Source organism: Phodopus roborovskii, unplaced genomic scaffold, assembly GCF_943737965.1.
Source record: "Phodopus roborovskii unplaced genomic scaffold, PHOROB, whole genome shotgun sequence".
In the NCBI taxonomy this organism is placed as follows: Eukaryota; Metazoa; Chordata; class Mammalia; order Rodentia; family Cricetidae; genus Phodopus; species Phodopus roborovskii.
Window position 1 is genome coordinate 23,196,230 of NW_026126514.1, and position 23,427 is coordinate 23,219,656.

Sequence of the window (23,427 nt, forward strand, 5' to 3'; positions counted from 1 at the left end):
AGAGTTCAGGAGGCAGGTTCTGGTCTACTGGTATACTCTTACACATTGTGCTCAGGTGTGATACTTAACGACAACGAGATGCCTCAATTTGATCACTAGTGAAGCTGAGAACACTGGCTGTCCAGATGAGGTATATGTCAGTGCATACTTAGCCCCACTGAGCACTTGGCCAAGCACTTCCTTCAGTGCTGGTATTTGCTGATGTTAAGTACTTACCTCTTTTTGACTGCATGTTTTAGGCCAAAATTTCATTAACCCCCTAATAACCTAAAAATAAAAAGGAGAGAAAAAAAAAAAAAAAAAGAGGCATTTAATGTTTCACATGATTTTAAGAAAAATGTTTTTTCTTACTTTCCACCCCCCCCACACACACATTATGGAAGGAGATAAATAGCTTACTGGTTCCGTAAGTGAAGGATCTTTCTCCAGAAACTGTACTATACAATACGCCAGCTAAACAAGAAGGAAGAGGAAAGGACAGAGCATTAAGTTCCACGTTATAAAAGCTGAAAGCACACTGCACCAACACATCCCAGAAGCACCCAGACTCTGGGTTTAACATTACAATCACCTCATTCAACCCCTCATGAAAAATAGGGCTTTTAAATCTTATTTATTTAGAATTGGGATCCAGCTATGTTGCCCAGCTGGTCTTGAACTCCTGAGTCAAATGATTCTCCTGCCCCAGATTCCTGAGTACCAGGAACTATAGCTAAGAGCTGTGTTTTCAAGTCAATGACAGTAACAAGGCTCCAGAGGAAGTTTTTCCTAAGAGTACTAAGACCTCTGAAGCTAATGGGAAGTGGCTGAAACACTCCTTCAATGCGACTGAGAGCATCTTGGTTACCTTCACCGTCAGTTTACATCTCAAGTTCGAAAAACCCAGGCAACTGCCTACAAGGAACCTGAACACGGTTCCCCCAAAGACCAAAGGTTAGATTTGCCAAAGTCAGAATCCGAGCAGTGCTCCCAGTCTCAACAGGAATGCTTTCAACAACCACGAAGTGCTACATCCCACAGCACAGACGACAGAGGAGCTTTTGAAGGGCTCAGAAAGAGCCCTCAACAGGAAACCTACCCTCTTAAAACACCAGCATTTTGATGGTGTGCTAAATCTGGAATATATGCACTAATTTTTTTCTTCAAAATACAGAGTTCCACATTTAAAAAGGAACACCACTTAGAAAAATGTGTTACATTTTAATGCAAACTCAAAAGAGAAGGAAGCCAGAGGCTTGCAGCACTAAAATTAAAAATATCACTAGATCAATTAACTATATCTTCCAGTGGCAATGCAGTGTCAGGACAGAGTCACAGTGAGGACTACACAAGTTCTGGTCATCATCACTACTCCTTTTACACATGTCTCTGCTTTTTCTCTGAGACAACAATTACCAATGCTAGCCTCACTCTGAAGGCAATCCTCCTGCTTCAGCCTCTTAAGTGTTGAGATCTTGAGGTGGGAGTGACCACGCCCTGCAAGATCTGATTTTCAAAGTAATGAAGGATTTATAAAAAGGAAGATGTGGAAATACTGATAGATTTACTTACTTGGGAAAGTGTCTACTGTGTGTGCAAGATGAGAAGAGGTAATGCAGTCCGAAGGGCAAAGGGCAGCCCAGGGCAAAGTGAGACAGTACCCAGTATTCGAGAACATTCAATTCATTAGGCAATGCCCACACTTGCCTCATTCTATTAATACGCTTTACATTATATACATTCAACTATGGGCAATCTTCACAGCAGGTAACCTTGTAAACACAGACATCTGCCATGAAATAAGACAGAACAAAGCCCATTCCTACCTGTTTCACAATTCTACTGTGTGGGGGGAAAAATGCATACTTTATTATTTATTATTTTCCTCACTCAGGGAATATTTTTAACCTTTATCACACTTTCAAAAAAAAAAAAAAGTAAAAAACATTCTAAGAAACACTAAGTCAACAAACTTCATTTTTGTTTCAAAAGCTGTACTTTGCTAGGTGTGGTGGCTCACCCTTGGCATTCCAACACTCAGGACGAAGGGGCTGGGGCGCTGCAAGTTCACAGCCACCCTGGCTACAAAAGAAGACTCTGACTCAAAAAAAGAGTTTTAATATGAAGTTCTACCTGGGCATGGAAGAGTGATAAACTCCTGACAGTGTGTAAGGGGATCAACACTTTGACCAGAAACTGCTTGTGTTCTGCCTTAAGTGGTAGAGCGAAGCCATTGATAATACTAGGAAAAAGAAGAGACAGGGTTAGCAATGTCTTCCCACACAATGAACCCAGATAAGCTGTTGTCATGAGCTGGCTAACTCCTAATTTATATTTGTCCAAAAAACATGACCAACCCCTCCCACCAGTGACATTGAAGACTTTTTAGTTACTTCAATATCCATCATTTATTAAGTAGGAATTTTAAGAAGTGAATTTGACTATGAATATCTAACAGGGGAAGCTGTGCTTTCACAAACAGCTAGACAGTGCCCTAAAACTTCTTATCAAACCCATGTTTTGTCCTCCCCTGCTCTCTGTCTAGCTGCCCACACAGATAACTTCCTCTTCACACACAGCCTTCTGCCTTCAGGCAGCACCATCTTGCTGGCCCAATCTCTAAGCGCCCGTACCATCTCCACACACCACTTCTCTTTACTCTTAAAGCCTCTGCCCAGCATTGGGAGGTCACTGAGAGGTCCTCTTAGGAGGAAAGTCCAGGCCACCACTGTCCAGATCTGTCAGTTCCATACCCCACACAAGAGCAGCCTCACTCCTCCTCTGAGGGGAGCTGCTGTTCAGAACTTTCTAATTCATTATAAATCTGCTTTCAACAGATGTGAGAAAGAACAGGTAACCCACAAGCTAGGCCTAGCAAATGAGACACTTTGCTGCCACTAGCCTGACACCCAATCAGACCCACTGTCTTTGAGTAAACTGTGAGTTCCTTCTGGTCATTGTGGGGTAGTTAACAATATGTAATTGTGGAACAAAGGTGTGTCCTTGAGTCACCCAGCAAACAGGCTAAGCACAAATGAGAGAGCCCCAAGGTAAGGGATCCAAGTCAGCACTCCCTTCAGCCACCTGAACATCTACAGAATGAGACTCACTGAGATCCATGGTTCACAGCAAATTCTTACCTTCCTAATATTTCCAGCAGTTCAGCTACACCATTGAAGTGTTCTGTTTCATAAACAAACCTGAGAAGGGAAGAAGAGAGAAAAAGGAGAGGGACAGGATGGGGGAAGAAGTTAGCATATTTCCTTCAACTATTAGAGGGTTACTTAACACTTGCAAAAACATCAACTTTGCTCTCTTGCTTGCCCACCATCCACTCACCTTAGAAAAATATTGTTAATTTGTTTTCGGATAAATGCTCTAAGCCCGAGAAACTTGCCATAAATCCTGTGCAAGACTGTTTTTAAATAGTCTCGTTCTCGGGGGTCTTCACTGTCAAATAGCTCCAAAAGCTGTTGAAAACGAAGGTAGAATAAAAAGCTGTCAGAGATCATGTTTAAAAAGGATTTCGAAATTCTAATGATCATTATTTGTTATCCTCTGATCCCTTCTTCCCTCTTCAGAAAGCTACTAAATAACCATTACGGCCAGGACAGCAGTAGTCTTTGGGAAGCCAGCTGTACTGAGTCAAAGGCCTTCCCTATATCCAGGGAAGAGATACATGCATGCTGCAGTAGCTGTAACAGTTATAACCAAAGCAGTGTTCACATGATCAACAGATCATATTCTAAAGCAATCCTTCTGCCAGGTGATTTTATCCTCACCTTCAGATAAGCAAATGGGGACACAGAAAGCTTAATTAACTTGCTGGTATTATCAGAGTGAGAAGTGTTAGGACTGGGATTCTGAATCCAGAAAGTGAACAAACACCTTAAATCTGAGACCTTCAACACAGTAGGACACTAACTCTTGAGTTTATGTTCTGATTAAGACCCTCAGCTCTACCAGAAGGCCCAGGAAGATGAAATAACCTAACCCAGAGCAGACACTGAAATTCCCAATGACCCCAGCAATGTTTTTCTTAGGACGAGTGGTAACACAGGTATGCTCAGGGTGTAAGTACTCAAGGTGAACACATACTACTCCTGTGTTGTAGAATATTATTTTAAGGTGTGTTACATTTGTTTATGCTCTGAAACATTTATTTAATAATATAAAGATGTGTTGCTTTTGTTTATGCTGCATTTATTTAACTCTATGAAGCTGTGATTCTTTGCCTGTCTAAAACACCCAATAGTCTAATAAAGAGCTGAACAGCCAATAGCAAGGGAGGATAAAGGATAGGCAGGGCTGACAGACAAAGAGAATAAACAGAAGGAACAATCTGGGAGCAAGACAGAACAAGGAGAAGAGGATGGCAGGGGCCAGCCAACCAGCCACCCAGCAAGACGTGGAGTAAGAGTGAAAGTAAGACATATAGAAGTAAAAAAAAGGAAAAAGCCCAGAGGCAAAAGGTAGTCAGGTAATTTAAGTTAAGAAAAGCTGGCAAGAAACAAGCCAACCTAAGGTTGGGCACTTATAAGTAAGAATAAGGCTTTGTGAGGATGACTGATTTGGGAGCTGGGTGGCAGGCCCCATAAAAGAGTAAATAATAATAATAAGAGTTTAAAAAAAAAAAAAACCAACTTCCACAGAAAATGAAAAGATGTGGATTCCTTCCAGACTAATGTGGTTTGATCACGACAGACCGCCTGAAACAGAGTACAAGCTGATCCTACATTCCAAACAGCTGGACAAAACAGCCCTACAGACTACAGCCAGGATATCTGAATCTTCTTCGAATCCTCCAAGACAGCGCCCCTTACCAGCAGGAAGTAGTTTGGAAAGAACAACGCCCAAATTCCCAAATATTGTGTATAAATGTTTGTTTTCATTTAATTGGACTTTGTTATATAAAATTAAATAAAAAAATTATATATAAAAAAAACAACAAGATTTTGGCGCCCAACGTGGGGCTAGAGTAAAAGAAAACAACAATTTCCCTAGATTTGTGAACTGCAATGCTTTAGGTTCTGGATCATTTATAATTTTAGCCACAGAATTCTGGTAACATGGTCTGAAGTCTCGTGACATAAAAGAGAACACAATTTCAGTCCGAGGCCAAGTATCAGGGGCCACTACATATTCAATCTAATCCCTGTAAGAAAACACAGGAGCTTTGCTTCTGCAACACTTGACTAGTTGAAAAGACAGAAATGGTAGAGTACTGTGCACAGAACCCTGTGTGCACACACCAATGGGATGAGTGTTGTTGGGAAGGGGAGAGGTGCTACCGCATGGTAACCATGCCTACAATCCCAACACTTAGGAAGCTAAGGCCTCCTGGACCTTGGAGTTTAAGGATAGCTAACTATATGAGATCTGGTGGCAAACAACCAACAACAAAAAAATCAGCTGATACTAAAATGGGTATAGAAATACAAGTCAACTAAAAGAACCAAAACATCTTGGAAGTGAGAGGACTCACAATTGTCAGTTTTTAAATTCAATAAAAAGCTACAGTAATCAAGTGTATGTTGTTGATGTGATAGATACACAAATAAACAGAATGAAGAGTCCAAAAACAAACTTTCAAATTCATGCTCAATTTGCGATGTCAGGACATTCCATATGGAAAGAAACAATCTTTAACCAAAGGTACTGGGACAACCAGACAGCCACATATAAAACAGTAAGTCAGAATTCTAACTCATACTACAAATTCAAATGGACCAAAAGGATAGTTAACCTAAAAACAAGAGTAAATAACTAATTGAAGAAAACATAAGGGTGGGAACTAGCCAGCTGGGGTCCTCAAGGCTCTGGATGGCGGGAAGGCGCCAGGCAGGTGGGCCTCCTTATGATAAGGGAATAAGTGGTAGAGAAATGGGAGAGAGAGATGTGGAATGGTGCATGTCCTGTGGAAAGACACAGGAAGGAAGGGAGGAAGGAGGGAGGGATGGAGGGAAATGGTGAGGAATGGGCAATGTTGGAGGCCTGTACTGCCACCTGAGGCCATGGTGCTGCCCAGGCTGGGTCCCTGGTCCTACAGTAGCCAGGGTCTGCGTTGATGTCCATGGCTCCTATGGCCGTTGAGTGTCATGCTGACTCCAGTGGGCTGGCTCGCCTCCTGGGTGGGGCCATGTTTAGGACCATAGGCCAGGCTGCCACTGCCATCATGCCAACTAGAAGGCCTTCACCATCATCTGGGGCTACGGTGACAATCAGACCTAGGCTGTTGCCAAAGTCTATGGGGATGTCCATGGCCCGTGTCATCAGCAAAGGCCACATGAGGCCTGGGGTCTGGGCCATAACCTGTGACCTTGTTGGTGTCCGGAGGCCATGCTGCTGTCAGCCATCCTGACTTGAGTGGCTGGGGTTACCACTTGGAGCTAGGATGTTGACCAGGCCGAGCTACTGCCTGGGGCCATGTCTGGGTCTGTGGCCCAGCTACAGCTGGGGGGGTCTGTGAAGTCTGTGGCCCAGGTTGCCACAAGGGCCCACACAGAGGCCTAAGATTTAGGCCAGAGCCTACAGCTTTGTTGTAGTCTGGGGCCCATGCCACAGCAGGGGCCATACAGATATGGTGGACTGTACTGCCACCCAGGGCCATGGTGTCACAGGCCCAGGCTGCTGCCAAAGGCCATATCTGCTTCCGTGGCCCTACAGTAGCCCCGGATTGACACATGTGGCTCCTGTTGCCACCAAGCACCATGAAGATGCCAGGTCAGATCAGCCACCTGAGTCTAGGTTGGTATATAAGGGATAGGACACATGCATAACTGAGTGGTCTGCATTGTTACTTAGTGTCATGGCGACCTCTGGGCCAGAGCTAGAGCTGAGGGCCATGTCAGGGTCTATGGCCCTTCTGCAGCCAGGGTCTGTGCTGATGTCTGATGTTTCTGTTACCATTGAAGGCCATGCAGACACTCACGATCATGGGCCACATTGGTGTTTGAAGGCCATACCGCCGGGGCAGTGGTAATATCCAGACCCATCTGGTGCCAAGGACCATGTCGGGGACTGTGGCTAGAGCTGGGGTCTGTGCTGAATTCCAGGTCCTGTATTGCCACCAAAGGTTAGATGGAGGCCCAGGTTTGGGGCTGCAACCTGAGGCCTTGGTAGTACCTGTGGGCGCCAGAACCATTCCTACCTGAGTGGCCACTTCTTCCATCCAGAGCCAGGATGTCATCTGGGCCCAAGCTGCTGCCAAGGGCCATGTCTGGGGCTGTGGTTTAGCTGCAACTAGGATTTGTGTTGATGTCTGTGGCCTGTGTCACCTCAGGTTTTAGGAACCATGCAGATGAAATCAGAGGGCCAAGCTGAGCCGGCACTGCCCTTCACTGCCCTAGGAAAGCTGGCCTTGCCTCTCCGTGGACACTACAGCAAGAGCTGGCCCCGGCACTCAGCGAAGATGGCCCCCACCCCTCACCACAGGCAACACTGAACCAAACCTGAGGGGATGCATATAGGACAGCTATCTCCACCCCCTTGGCCAAGGCAGGTGGCCCAGTGGCTCGGACTGACCAGCTTGGCTACCACCCAGGCCTTGGGTTGGACCATCTGACATCTATGCCACCTAGGACCTGCTGGAGCTTGTGAAGGGACTGGTCTTGTGGAATGATCTTCAAGACTTGGGGTGGCCACAGGATATCCCAGAGGAGCTCCCGCGAGGATGGTGTACCAAAACCAGAGGCCTTGAACCAGACCAGTGACTCACTGCAATGAACATTTGCTGCCAGTAAAACTGACAGGACAAAGGGATGTACTGTAATGACACACAGAGCACCCAGTGCCACCAGGATGAGTGAAGAGATGTTGGGGAGGCAGGAAAGACAGAGAAGCAGAGAGACTTTTTGCTGTTGTTTTGGGTTTTTTTTTGGGGGGGGGGTTCTGCTTCTGTTTACTTGCTTGCTTTATTTTTATTGAGGGGCATGGCAGAAGGGAGGGGAGGATATGGGGGACCAGAATTGGGGTTCATGATGTGAAGCTCCCAAAGAGTCAATAAAGAATTTAAATACATTTTTAAAATGAAGAAAATGTAAGAATAAATCTTCACAACTCCAAATCAACTTTTTTTTTAACTTCTGACAAGTAATTCATAAACAAAAAAAAAGAAAAAAGAAAAAGAAAAACCAAAGCTAAACTAAAAACATCTATGCTTTGAAGACAGTAAAAAAGATAACTTACAGAAATAAGAGAAAATGTGTGTAGAAATGACTAGTGGTATCCACAATATATAATGAACTATTAAATCTCCGGAACAGCACAATTTCAATGGGAAGGTAAGAGTTGGCAAAAGAGGAGAGGCTCATGGGGCCCATCCCTCTTTGAGGACACGCAGGCTGTTTATGGTTGCTGGGGAAGGAGAAATAGTTTTCTTCAACAGTATAGCTACTGATTTGGTGCCTACACTCCTGTAAGCAATTCTAGTTAAAGCTCACTGAACTACCCTCCAAAAGAAGATAACAAAGGATGTTTGAAAAGGTATATCCCAAAGAAGGCATAGAAATAGCAAATGAATACATGGGAAACGCAAGCCAAGGCAAGCAGCACTCATGTGATGCTGCCTCCAAAGAGGAGAGATGAGATACGTGTTGTCGAAGACACTGGAGCCTTCCTTTACTGTTGTCAAGGATGGAAAATGGTGCAATGGGAGAAGAGTCTGGCGGTTCCACAGGTCCAAACGTCTAAACAACTTCACTCCCAAGCATAGGATGGGCAGTACAGAAAGCGTACATCCACAAAAGTGACTGACAGTATGAAAAGCTACACACACTTGTTCACAGAAGCAATACTGAAAACAGAAAGTTACAACACAACGCCCATCAACAGATGGGAGGAGGAACATGGCTCCTAAAGAGAATGAAGTGCCGTGAACCCTCATATTATCACGATACAGATGAGACTGCCGGTCATTGTGATAAATAAAAAATCAATCAGACACAAAAGGACCTAAGAGGCACGATCCATTTATATGAAATACTCAGAACAGGTGTAAGAATGAGTTTAGATTTCATCTGGAAATGATACCATAGTCTGTAATTATAATGGGAATGGTTGCACAGTCCTGTAAGTACTTTTAAAATTACTAAATTTGAAGACTGGGGAGATAGGGGACCTAAGGTCAGTTTCCAGAACCCATGTAAAAATCCAGGTGGCACATGCTTGTAATTCCAGCACTGGGGAGGAAAGACAGAAGAATAAATGGAGATCACTGGCAGCCAATCAGTGAGCTTCAGGCCAGTGACAGGCGCTGGAGAGAGAGAGAGAGAGAGAGAGAGAGAGAGAGAGAGAGAGAGAGAGAGAGAGAGAGAGAATATGCACCCAAGGAATGACTGATCCACTAACCTCCACATGCATGAACATGCGTTCACACATCTGAACAAACATCTACCCCATACATACATTTGGAACTTGGAAGCACTCCTGAATATTATTCATTCTTAAACGCTCATCACCATTGCAATAAAACAAAACCAACTCAGCATGTACATAAAAGCTACCTACCTTTATCCTCACAAAAGGCTATATATGTATGTGTGTGTGTTTATGCATACATGACTATATACACTTATTCATACATGAGTCCAAGTGATAGAGATATGAGGCTGAGCCTCCCAGCAAAGAGGGGACCATAATCAAATGGATATGCTTTTGTTAGAAAAAAGAAAGTTCTACGCAAAATTAAATAATTAAAAATAAAGTCCCTTGAAATATGGCAGGAAGCAAAAATTGAAGGATAGTTTTCTAAAATGGCCAGTGAAACAGTCCACAAGTTTGGCTTTACAGTGCTTATCATCTATCATCTCGTCTGTTTGTTCCCACTGGACTATTTTGAGTAAATCTTTATTAGTGTATATTAAGAGCCAACAAATGGGCAAGGAGGTGCCAGGGATATAGTGATACCCAAGTCAGACATAATCTGATTTCAGAGTCTAGCCTAAAAGCAGATAAAAATAAACAAACACCATAAGTAGTTCAGATGCATAATGCATCTATCTACTCTACTGGAAGAAATATGGTGACAGAGAAGGCTTCTAGGGAAAGTGATATCCAGGCCCCACCACCCAAATACACACACAAAAGAACTGGGACAAGTGTCTGTATTAATCATCTTTTTGTCACTATAGCAAAACACTTAACACAAACTACTTATGGAAAAGAATGTTCTTTTTCACATCAATTTTGAAGGCTGAATGTTCAAATGACACAACACGTAGAGTTCCACAGCCAGGACTGCCCCTTGACTACACCAATAAGGGGCTCATCATTTACACTGTGACAAAGAAATGATTATAATACAGTTCCAACCAGGCACAGACAAAAAGACAGGCTTGTGTCTTGTGATCCCTTCCAAGAGTGTGCCCCAAGTGGCCCAAGGTCCTCTCACTAGTCCCTGCATCTTAAAGGTTCCATATTATTTGTCCAAACTGCCACCATGGGTACCAAGCCTCCAAATGCAAGAGACCCTGAGGGTGGGAGGGGTCACTATTATCACACCCAAACCAGTGTAATTTTCCCAAGGGATTGTGAGATGTAGAAGGCAGCAGCCTGACTGACAGATGACAGTTACCAATAACTGTCATATCTCTGCCCATTCAGCAATAAAATAAACAAGTATGTGCTGAGGCCTTTCCTCATGCCATGGATGTCCTTGCTGCTGGGCACACAAGTTGCTGAACAAACTTGCAGCTAACTATGGGAGGCAACCAGTGAGTTAACAATTTATTTGCACAAAGATGAAGCATTCTACTTACAGGCCAGAAGGGAGAGGAAGGGTACGTGTGCCACAGACATACTCATTATCTCTTTATGTAAGACACACTCAAAATTGCACACACTATCTAACCCAGCTACTGCATTCCATTCTTTGTTCATGGAAATTATTAACCTTTTTAAGTTCTATTTTTTTTTAATCTGGTTTCTACTTTAAGTGGTGCAAGGGGCTTAATGAATAATGTGCAACCAACATAAGAAGAGGGTTGTGGGGGTGGAATGTTAGCAAAACTTGAATCAACTGAGCTTCGGTATTGCTAATCTGAAGAGTTTAACAACTGTATAATTAAACAAAGATTATTTAACTAAATATTTCATTAGGTTCTCAAAAAAAAAAAAGAAAAGAAAAGAAAGACTATTAAGATAAAGTCTTTGTAGAATCCTGTTAAATGCATCATCCTCTGTAACAAAGAAAGATAAGCCTTGAAGTTCTGCTGCTTCCTGAGGGCCCAACAACACTTCTGACAACTTTATGACAGGAGAGGCAAAAATAAAAGGGTAATGGCATGAAGGTCATTACCTTTAAAGGGGGAGAGGGGGTGGTAGGATGAGTTATTTCCAAAACCTAACACATATACAAAACAATTTAAGAAAAGATCACATTCCACATCTATAAATTATCATCCCCAATATCACAGGTAACTTGCCAAAACACCCAGGAGTTTCAAAACTGATTACAAAGCAGAGACAGAAATGTCAACATGCTGAGACTAACAGAGATAAACTGTTAGCTGAATGCCCTTCTTTGAACCTTAACTAATAATAAATCTACAGTGAAACAAAGAAGACAGTGATGGCCTTTCAACAAGCCATGGAGGACTGAGGCTCTTTCTTCTTAAAACCTTACTACAACTACAGTGTAAGAAGGGAAATATAAACACCCCACCCCCACCTTGCCAACCTCCCTCACCCCATTAAGCACCCCCCCTTACCCATCCCACCCTACCCCAGCAGAGGGGTCTGGAGGATAGATCCACTTGGGAAATGAACAAAAATATCAAGCGCCAAGTGAGTTTCTTCCAGCTCAATCCATCAAGGGCTTTCCCATCCTCCCAGCAGGAGGAATGCTAACAAGGTGCCAGTTCCACCAGAGAGGCTTGCTCCAGAGGATAAGAATGGAAGGCATGTGCCATGATGACTCAGGTATGAGAAGCGCCTACCAGGGCAGCTTCCACATTGGTAGAAGTTCATACCTTCTGCACCCTGTGCACTGCAGTGAAGACTTCCAGTCTAAGGCCAGAGAACATGAGCAAGGGTTTAGACTCAGATAGCAAACACCAATAAACAAAACATTACTGAAGTAAGAGGATTAAATAAAACCCTGCATGCTTCCATGAGATCTTAGTCGGTGCTCCTCTCTAAACTCCCTAATTGGGGTAAGGCAGATAGATCAGTAGGTCTCTTCTGGAGAACATGAATACAGGCATGCGCACGCACATACACAACCATACAAATGCAAATAGTATACTTTGATTTAGTTATATTTTATGTTGTAACTACAGTGGACGTGGAAGAGGGAAAAATTATATGCTCGCACCCTGCTACATAGACACACGACACACAGAACAACACACACACACACACACACACACACACACACACACCTATGCTTAGAATTAGAAGTCATTAAGTAGATAACATCTAAATGAAAAAAATCAGGAGATAGTAGATTAAGCCTACTAATTAGAAATTTGGGGATAAACATGCAAACAGCTAAAAAATGAATACCACTATCTCTAGGGTATGGAACTATGGATTTAGAGAAGGAAGAAATATTAGTTTGCTACTTTTCATTACACACTACATAAAAATATTTCAATCATTAAAACAGACAATACTTTGTTACTTAAAACTGATTTTCAAAGTGACTAGTATTTTTATGATTATTAAGCCTTCAAGCACATTCCAGGACTATAAGGAGTAAGGTTTTCTGCCTGCCGCTGGTCTTGTACCGCCGCCGCGTCAGCCCCAATTAACACAGCGAGACTCTGTATTAGATATAATGCTGTTGGCCAGGTACTAGTTTCTTATCGGCTAGCTCTGTCTTAAGTATTAACCCATTTCTGTTAAATATAAGTACTTCCACGTGCTCTACTCTTACCAGGGAATGGGGCAGGCATCTCGTCTCCCCAGTCTCTCCATCTTGACTCCTGCTTACTACTTCCTCTTTCCTCCTTGTCCCCCAGTCCCGCCTATCTTGCTTTCCTATTGGCCAACAGTGCTTTATTCATTAAACCAGTATGAGAAACATATTTACAGAATGACATCTCCTATCACAGGACAGCCAAGGCTATACAGAGAAACCCTGCCTTTAAAAACCACTTAAATAAAAACACTTCAAGTAAAAGTTACAGTTCTAACTGCCTATTAGTGCAGTAAAGAAGTGTTTGCCTTGTCCTTCTCCATTTAAAGTAGCAGTTTGGAGAACACCAGAAATATTCAAGAAACCCATGTTTAATGGTAAAGGCTTTGTAATTCCAGCACTTGGGAGGTAAAGACAAGAAGGTCCCACGCTCAAGGGAAAAGCGTTAGATGCATAAAAGAAACTGCCAATTCTGAAGGCCTAAATTCAAACTGAAAGGTCTGTCTGGCAGAAGGAGGGAACGGATTCCTTGAGCTGTCTTTTGACCACAGTGCACCACAAACCAGAGAAATAAGTGTTTTCTACATGTCACTCTAAGATAGAAAAAGAAATGTTCAAGTAGGTAATGAATAAAACTAGTGTGCTAATGTTTTCATCCAATTGTCACAGAGTTACAATTTGAGCTGTTTCTGACTCTGCTGGCAAAAGCTATTCTAAAATGAAAAGCTGAATCCCTTCGAAACTTCACCTGTACCACACGATGCACACAGAGAAAACAGCCAGAAAGAAGCACAGAGCTGCCTGGGGACAGGGCTGGGGAGGAGGTTAGTGGTGCCTGCCTAGGCCTGGGTTCAATTCCCAGCAGGGAAGCAGGGAGCTCCTGAATCTAACTGCTATATGACCACTAGAAAGCAAAACAAAACATGGACAAGAACTCACAAGGTTACACAACTCAGCACAGAACATCTGTGACTTCAAGGCCCAATGGGTTTTAGTCCTAATGTCGGTCATTCTGTCCACAAGAGAGAGAAGCATTTTCCCCTTGATTAAGGAAATCTTGTGATTATACTTTAAGACAACCAATTTGTCCAGCATTTGAACACAGGGCCTGCTGTATTAAATAACGAGGCACTAGGAGGTACACAGGGAATGGCTACATAGCTCATGGGACTAGTGTCAATGTGGATGGACAGGAGTCCTTTTGGGGAAGGCATTAAGAACTCAAGAAGAAGGCAGTCTCCGAGCTCTCACAGACAGCACACCTGAGGTGCAGTCTGCCCAGGAAGCTGCTCTGCCCACAGCAGCTGGAGCGGCAAAGCATAAAGCCCTTTAAAATAAGGGTTTAAAAAAAAAAAAAAATACCTATGCTAGGGCCAGAGGGATAGCTTACAAGTAAGAGCATACACTGCTCTTCCAGAGGACCAGAATTGATTCCAGCACCACAGCTGAGCAGCTCACTTGCCTAAACTCCAGTTCCCAGAAGGAATCAAAGGCTCTGGCCTATTCAGGCACCTGAACGCAGATGCACACACCCACACAGACACATAATTGAAAACAGAAATATACATTTAAAATCTAATTTTATTACTGTTGTGTGTATGTGATGGGAAGGGAGGCCCCACACCACAGCGTTCTCCTATGGGGATCACAGGACAAGTCTGGTCACAGCAGTCTTCTCCCAACAGTGTGGGCTCTGGGGCCAACTCAGGTCATCAGGCCTGACAGCAAACCTAGATGGCCCCTTTGATAGCTTGTGAGCTGATGATGATGAGGGATGTTTCATTGTCAGCTAATGATGGATAACATCCCAGACAGAAATAAATTTTCGAAAGTTTTATTTTCTGTAGGCTCTGGGAGACAAATGTAAACATTGTGACATATTCAGGGAACTGGTTTGGAAAACATCTTTGTATTAGAGTGGAAATCCAAGGCCTCATGGAACTTACTTCAGATGAGAAGCTAAAAGTCATTCACGGCTTGCTGTGGACCAAGTCCAATTTTATCTTGAGGTTTTAAATACACAATATCAGGAGGTCACTTTTGAGGCCAAACTTGATGATTTGCATAATTTGCATGCTAATTATGTCTAAATATAACTGCAAATGTGAAATACAATTACTAAACAGCCATCTCCAGCAGTATGTATGTTTTAGGGATACTTGACTTGTACGTCTCTTAGCAACCACTGACTGTTTCAGATTTAGAGAGTGGTTGAAGGCAATCTTTAGAAACACGCTACTGAAGAGCCACGGTGATTCATCCAATCAAACAATCCAAGGTTGGCAATCAGTCTGCTTCTAAAAGGGGGGCAGGGAAGTGGCAGCTTGAAGAAATCATTTCCCAAGATGCCTTCAGCAGATGAAAATGATCTTTATTGAGAACAAATATTGTTCCATGAGCTGAGGAAGACCTGCAGCTTACATAAATCTAAAAGCAACACTAGCATGCACATGGTACACTACGCAGTAGCCATCTTTGACAAAGATGTAGATGAGTACATTTTTAAAAATGATAAAGGTTCTATGCATCTCAATTTCATAAAAATTACAATGTTGCTCAAGTAGGACAGTCAGACTTTTCCTGGAAGAATAACAAAACCCTTCAAATGAAAACATCTAAAACCCTGGAACAAAACAAACGGCAGGCTGTTGCCTGGAAATGTAGTCAAAATCCAAACTAAGCATGCCAACCCAGTTCTTCCATTCCTGGTCTTAACACACATTCAAATACAATACTGTTTAGAAGAAATCAGTTGGCAATGTTGAACTGATAAAGAATTTAGGGACAGAGGAAACCACACATAAGATCTAAAAGAAAACAGACTAAGAAGAACCATATAAGCTATAGGATACCCAAGGATTTTATAGTAAAAGTCAGGTGTCAAATAATTATACCTTGCTAGGCAAATGCAAGCTAACAATGGATGGCTTCACAACCTGAAGCCATTAAAGAAAATACAATGTAAAAGGGCTCTCAAAAGTTTATCCTGAATGAAAATACTAGTAGCAGATAAGCACAGTGTTTACCATCTTCTTGGGAGCTGTCCTGAGCAATTGCACAGCATTCACTCATTACATCTTGGTAACATTACAAGGTACCTGCCAACACTCTGTGGCTATTTGACATCTACTTCCCAGATGAGGAAACTGATGGACAGAGCAGTTGTATAACTTTTTCAAAATCATACAAGGAAAATTGGTAGAACTGGGTTTGGTGACGTGTGTATGTATTCCCAAGACTCAGATGGCAGAGGCAGGAGGTTGGTCACACATTGAGGTCACTATGGACTACACAGCAAATTCTAGGCCAGCCAGGTGATGTAGAGACACTCTATTCTAAAACAAATAAACAAGTAAGCCTGAACTCAGATTAGCCTCCACACTTAACCACCAATACACTCTGCTTCATGATGGGGAAGAATCTGAAAAGGCCCTTGAGACACCACAGAGAGCATGCTCAGGTTTTAAAGGGACATACCCAGATGCTGGAAGAAAGGAAACACAGTGACTACTGGTCATAAAATGACAGATTCCTACAAAAATGTGATCCAGAAAGACTAATTCACAAATAAGCAGAGGTTTATGAAAAATAAAGCAAAATGAGAATTCACTTACAGCAGAAACCTCTTTATGATGTTGGTTATGGTATATTCAGTCCCTTTAAATGCAAAACAGGCTAGGTAAATCAAAAAGTAGGAGGAAGGCAATCACATCCTCCCCACAATTACCAAGAATCTAGTGTATTTCCTTCCAAAACTGTTAATGCATCATGCTATAGTCTAACTGCTCACCCAGATTCATGTTTTGGAAACTTGCTCCCCAATACTAAGGAGATGGAACCATTTGGGAGGTGTTCAGATCCAACGGCACCCACAAAGGGAGTGACAGTGATGAGCATGTAACTATGTAGTGACAACAGTGATGACACGTGACCATGGAGTGACAGCGATGACATGAACTATGGAGTGACAGCGATGACACGTGACCATGGAGTGACAGTGATGACATGAACTATGGAGTGACAGTGATGACACACGACCATGGAGTGACAGCGATGACATGAACTATGGAGTGACAGCGATGACATGCGACCATGGAGTGACAGCGATGACACATGACCATGGAGTGACAGTGATAACACGTGACCATGGAGTGATAGTGATGACATGTGACCATGGAGTGACAGCGATGACATAAACTATGGAGTGACAATGATGACACGTGACCATGGAGTGACAGCGATGACATGAACTATGGAGTGACAGTGATGACATGAACTATGGAGTGACAGCGATGACACGTGACCATGGAGTGACAGTGATGACATGAACTATGGAGTGACAGCGATGACACGTGACTATGGAGTGACAGTGATGACATGAACTATGGAGTGACAGCGATGACATGAACCATGGAGTGACAGCGATGACATGAACTATGGAGTGACAGCGATGACACGTGACCATGGAGTGACAGCGATGACATGAACTATGGAGTGACAGTGATGACACGCGACCATGGAGTGACAGTGATGACATGAACTATGGAGTGACAGTGATGACACGTGACCATGGAGTGACAGCGATGACATGAACTATGGAGTGACAGTGATGACACGCGACCATGGAGTGACAGCGATGACATGAACTATGGAGTGACAGCAAGACACGCGACCGGACAGTGAGACAGACTATGGAGTGACAGCGATGAACGCGCCGGGGGGACGCGATGACATGAACTATGGAGGACAGCGTGACCGCGACCATGGCGGGGGTGCCATGCCCTTCCACCCGTGCGCACGTGAGGGCACGATGCGTGAACGGGGGGGGGGGGGGGGGTGAGGGGGGGCCGGGGGCCGGCGCCCCCCTTCCCCCCACGTGAGAACACAAAGATGAGACACTGGCCAGACAGGTGCCAGCACACAGGTGGGTTCTGAACTGTCCAATCTCCAGATTTGTAGGAAAGGAGCTTCTACTCTTTAAAAATTACCCAGCCTTGGGTAAAGCTGTTTCTGCTGCAACCACATAGATCTGCTATCAGTACCATGGTCCAAAAAATAGTAAACAGGAAGTTCCAGAAATAATTCCTCAGATTTAAAGTTGTTCTGAGTAGTTTAAGAAAGTTCAGCGTCTCACTGCATCCTACCACAAACATCAATCATCCTTTATCCATGCTGAGTCACTCAGTGGCCATCTAGTGGCCATCACTGTATAGCAGTACTTGATAGAGTGGTCAGTGCTGTCTGTGGCTTCAGGCATTCACTGGGGAGCTTGAAGAACATCTCTCACATAAAGGAGAGGCCTGTAGAGTCACCCCAGTGCACTAAGACAAAAATACAGACCCAGGCTCAAAAACTACAGGGCTCTACAACACACATGCACCATTTCGGAACAGATCAAGTGTACCACTGTTCACACCCTCTTTTTACTCACTGACAAATGTTCTATATGAATGTCTAGGGTTTTTCCAACCAACTCTGGATGAAGACTTACTAAGTTTTTTTCTAATGGTATATCCATCAACAATAAAGCATCTGGGGTCTTTGTGGACACATCAGGTTATACCTTGTGGAACTGCTGGGCAACACTTGACAGAATACTATGAACACTATTTTCTCCTAGGCGCTAGACCATTTTAATTACCAGATGCCATGTGTACCTGTCTATCACTCACTGGCTCTATCTTCTGATGGGCTTTTGGCTTACTTAGAAGAATCCCCTCCACCCAAGTCCCTGTTATATTTCCTTTTCCTGTCTCTATATTACAGTTTAAATTAACGTTCCTGAATAGATTATCTTTTTTTCTTCCAGTCCCTTAAAGATCTAAAGTACCCTACTAGACATCTTTCTCAAACATGTATACCATGAAGTATGAAGTTTTTAAATTAAAAAGGAAACTAGAATTTTAATTATAAGAACTATACTAGCCAGACATGGCAATGTACACCATTAATCCTAGCACTACAGAGGCAGAGGCAGATGCATCTCTGAGTTTGAGGCCAGCCTGGTCTACAAAATGAGTTCCAGGACAGCCAGGGCTACACAGAGAAACCCTCCCCCCGAAAAAAAAAAAACCTACAAACTACCTTAGAGACTATATAAATATCTTTATGATGGCAAATTTACTCCAATCTAGGAATATAGTGCATTCCAACATTCCTTCAAGCCTGTTCTGTAAAAGTGTACTTTAAGTTTCACATAGATTTAAATTTTTGTTTCATGTTAGGAATACAGTTTAGGAAAAAAAAAAAAAAAAAACACATGCTTAACCAATGGGAGCACTGGGTTAAATTCACAGCACTAAAAGATATTCAAAAGGTGAAGATTTTTAAATTAATATTAGAATCAAACAGATCAAACAGATACTGTGATACAAAAAGGGTCTGAAAGGCTGAGTATTTCATAACAATGCGATTTCCCAGATGGAACCAGCAAGTGACTTGGACAAGTCATTCCATAGCAAGGCCACTTGTGACTTAACACAAGATGCAATGAGTCTCAAAGGCATCAACAATGTGCTTTAGATTAAACGTAAGAACTCACTGTGTTCATACCACGAAATGAACAAAGCAGATCAAGCCATCGCATTTGGGTTGTGTCTCATATTTTGTCTACTACTATCCTGCTCATTCTGCAATCTGTACGGTGAATGAGTAGACTAGCGCTTAGGAATCAAATATGAAAACTTGCTAGCAGTCAGGCTGCAAGTGTACAGAAGAGGCCACTCTCAGCTCTTATAGTATGCTATAGTAAAGGACCTCCATTTTTACTTTGCCTTTAGTATTCACTTAATGGGAAGAGAGCTAGGGAAACAGAAAATGCATTTAAATCTTGTGACTAGAATAAGTTTTAACTTAGTAAGTCTCCTGCTAAAATCACCAAAACATTTTGAGATCATAAAGCATCTACAGAAAATAAAAGGTTCGCTCAAAGAAAATGTACAAGGAAAATGTTACCTTGTTTTGTGAAAAAGAATGCAAGGATTTTTCATGTGCTAAGACACAAAACACAGAAGGGCTAGGTGTAGTCTGGGTGTGGGAGAAATAAGTAGGGACAGAAGCAGGGTGTAGAAACGCCCTGAATATGAATCAGAAGTAGGAAACACTGTCAGTTGAGGGTCAGGTAAGGCACAGAAGGACAAGAGGGGCGTGGTTGGAATTGGTTATCAGCAATTATCAGGGGGAGCTCCTCAAGCTGCAAAGGCTTATGTACCCCAGCAGGGCCCACGTTAGGAACAAGCCGCCCAGAAAAAGAGCTCAGAAACAGGCACACAGGGGAAAGCATCAGGAAGCCAGCTGTACCACCAGCAGTCTGAAGAAACAGTAAGCAGAGAAAATGAGGATGGCAAAGGCCAGAAAAATGAAGTGGCTGAAAGCATAGCAGATTCAGATCCACTCACTACTGGTACACATATTCCAAGATAGCCAGGACTGATACACAGAGAAACCCTGTCTCGAAAAACCAAATTTAATTAATTAATTAGTTGATTAATTAAAAATAAGAATAAACTAAAAGGAAATCAGACAAGAGAATGGAGCACCAAGCTGAACTGGCCTGATCGAGTTCCTGATAACATTCAGAGGTGTATTTCATACTTGAAGACAAAAGGACTTCTATAATCTATTGAAGAATTTAAACTCTGACAATGGACAGCTGATGAGCCAATCCACATGACACACCAATGCAGTACCAATGGAGTCTACGTGTACAGCAAAACTCAATACCCTGTCTGCACACCTAGGCAAAGAGTGTGCAAGTGCTAAAGAACCAACTGCCCCAGCCAAGACCAATACTCCTTCCCAGCTCTCTGTTGCCACCTCACCCACCTACCTGCTCCTGGCACTCTGGTGGGTTAGAGTCTATGATCATCCTATACCTTGAGCAAAATATTGGCTGTGACTCAATGTAGATATCCTTAATTCTGAATTTAATCTAATTAGGGCAGGGTATGAGCTCACTATGAAAGTTAGTAGCTTTTACCCTGTGAAGGCATAGGAGATCAGATGTCTGCCACAATTATGTTTTTACTTAAGTTCTACTTAGACTAATGTCTCAGTGGGAGGTAGGTTATTTTCTTTCCTTTCAAAGGAGCAGCAGCCCACACACCACTGTTCTAGTGCCCATGTTAAAACATGAGGAAATACAATAGGAGCAAGAAGATGCTTTCTAAAAATTCAGTTTCAGCACAGTGTCCCAAATCTCAGACAGAAAGGAAGATGTAGTTGACAATTTCCAGATGTAAAATGAGAAACCAAGAAAAACAGGTTCCCTAAGATGCCCGAAATGGATAGGCTGGAATTAATCCCTGCAAGAAAATCTTAAAGTGTTAAATTGTGCAATTTCCCAATGACAGCTACAGTACTGCACTCTGATTACCAGTGCTCTACACATGTAAGCTCACCTACTCACTTTTAATAGTTATATCCTGAAGTGCTTTAGGAAACCTTTTCTAGACAGTAGGTTTTAAAGTAATATAAAGACTCACACACTGGGCCTGGAAGATGACTTAGCAGCAAAGAAAGGTACTTGTCGCGAAGCCTAAAGAACTGAGTTTAATTCACAGGACCCACCAGGCAAAGAGAGAAATGACTCTGGAAGGGTTCTCCTTTGACCTCTATATTAGAGTTGTGACACAAACATACCCATATAAATACCCATACACACACCACACAAAATACTTTTATGCAATCTTTTCTTTTGTTTTATTTTGTTTTGTTTTTTGAGACAGGGTTTCTCTGTATAACAGCCCTGACTGCCCTGGAACTCACTCTATAGACCAGGATGGCCTTGAACTAATAGAGATTTGCCTGCCTCTGCCTCTCTCCCAAGTGCTGGGATTAAAAGCATGCGTTGCCATCGCCACCCAGCATAGATTTTTTTTTTTTTAAAGATTTGTACAAACCAGTTATATAAATGAAATTCTTCTATAATTAAACTTTTAAGAAAGAAAACTTGGCAAAATTTAGGAATAGGCATTCCTGGTGTTTAGTATGGAATTAAATTCTATCACAAATAATTTTTTAAAAGGCATTGTTACTTTTAATGGACAATAACAGAAACAAATCTCATGTAAACATATTTAATTAAGAGGCAACATAATATCCAAGAAAATTAGATGAAGTGTTAGTAAATAAATTACATGCATACAACTACAAAGAAAAATTACTTACCTGTAATACAAATTTCTGATCTATGTATTTTTTGGCAATGCTGGGTTGGAATTCTTGGCTTTCCAAAAATCGTATGAAAAATTCATATACAAGCTGCAACAACAAAAAAAGACTGTAGTTAACTTCAAATTAGAATTCATTAAGAATATTAAAATCTATGAAAATCACATTACGCTAAAACTGACAGGGCTTAGGACTCAAGTTTAACTATCAATCCATGAGTTGTGCTGGCCTTTCTTGTGACTCACAACTAACATTATCAATTTTTGCTTTTGTTTGGTTTTGGTTTCTCTGTGTAGCCCTTGCTGTCCTGGCACTTATAGTACAGGCTGGCTTTGAACTCACAGAGATCCACCTGCCTCTGCCTCCTGAGTACTGGGATTAAAGGCGTGCACCACCATGCCCTGCTTAGTATTATAATTTTTAACTCTTAAAATTAAAAAGGAAGAAACATAGCCAAAGCAAATAAAATTCCATATTCTGACCACTTAGAGAGAACTCCACTGTTTAAAGTCTATCATTGTCCCATCCCCTCCTGTCCCCCCTCCCAATCTCTCTCTCTCTCTCTCTCTCTCTCTCTCTCTCACACACACACACACACACACACACACACCGTGTAGGTAGTAGGTAATTCAGAGGTAGTTCTCTCCTTCAATCCCAGAAGTGGTCTTGGGATTGAACTCAGGTCAACTTTGAAAACAAGTGCATCTTGACCTGCTGAGCTATCCTGCCAGCCCACCGTTAACATCTTATGTACATCCCTCCCTCTGAAGCATATCTGTACTGTATAAAAATGTTTGCATATCTTGATAAGTTACTTTTATCATTTAAACAGTACATTATGAATAATTTATGTCAAGAGTATCTAAAACACCTTTTTAGTAAATAAGCCATTACTAATAATTTATAATAAATTCCATTCCATTATTCATAATTAAGCAATCACCTATGCTCAGATAGTTAACTAGTTTCTATAGTGTTTCTCTAGCAAAACACTCCACAATCCATATCATACTGAACATACACTTCTTTCATTACTTCATGAGTAAATATTTTTAAAAGTGGACTTGTCAGCTCAAAAGACACCCAAACATTCTGGATTGTTCATCACCACTGGCAGATTTTCTTTAAGAAAGTGTATGTCATCTTACACTCTTGTAAGCAATGTTTGTGTAACTCAGTATCCTCATTTGGAAACAGCATAGTCACATGGGCAGGGTCAGCCTCAAATAACTGTTGGGATGAACAGTGCAGGATCGCTGTTTATTCTCTTTGTTTGTATAATAAATCTATGTTAAAGGCCACACCAGACTAGACAGCAGCATCACTGAAGCAAAACTCTTAGGAGAGGAACCCTGGACTAGAAGCCCAGCTGTATCCTTTACTCACTGTATAAGCCAAAGCACATTTATTTTTTGGTT

General features: G+C 42.2%; 1 protein-coding gene across 4 annotated transcripts in view; it reads right to left on the minus strand.

The window, feature by feature from the left end:
* The window catches only part of Ppp2r5e (protein phosphatase 2 regulatory subunit B'epsilon), a 143,556-nt gene that overhangs the window by 16,931 nt on the left and 103,198 nt on the right, over nucleotides 1-23,427 (minus strand). For all 4 annotated transcript variants that reach the window (XM_051196005.1, XM_051196004.1, XM_051196003.1 and 1 more), the window contains 6 exons: nucleotides 22,007-22,099; nucleotides 3,319-3,449; nucleotides 3,120-3,179; nucleotides 2,113-2,221; nucleotides 400-453; nucleotides 217-267 (listed from right to left, as the gene is read on the minus strand). In XM_051196005.1, the coding sequence (XP_051051962.1) occupies nucleotides 217-267; nucleotides 400-453; nucleotides 2,113-2,221; nucleotides 3,120-3,179; nucleotides 3,319-3,449; nucleotides 22,007-22,099 (498 nt within the window). The remainder of the gene's footprint in view (nucleotides 1-216; nucleotides 268-399; nucleotides 454-2,112; nucleotides 2,222-3,119; nucleotides 3,180-3,318; nucleotides 3,450-22,006; nucleotides 22,100-23,427) is intronic.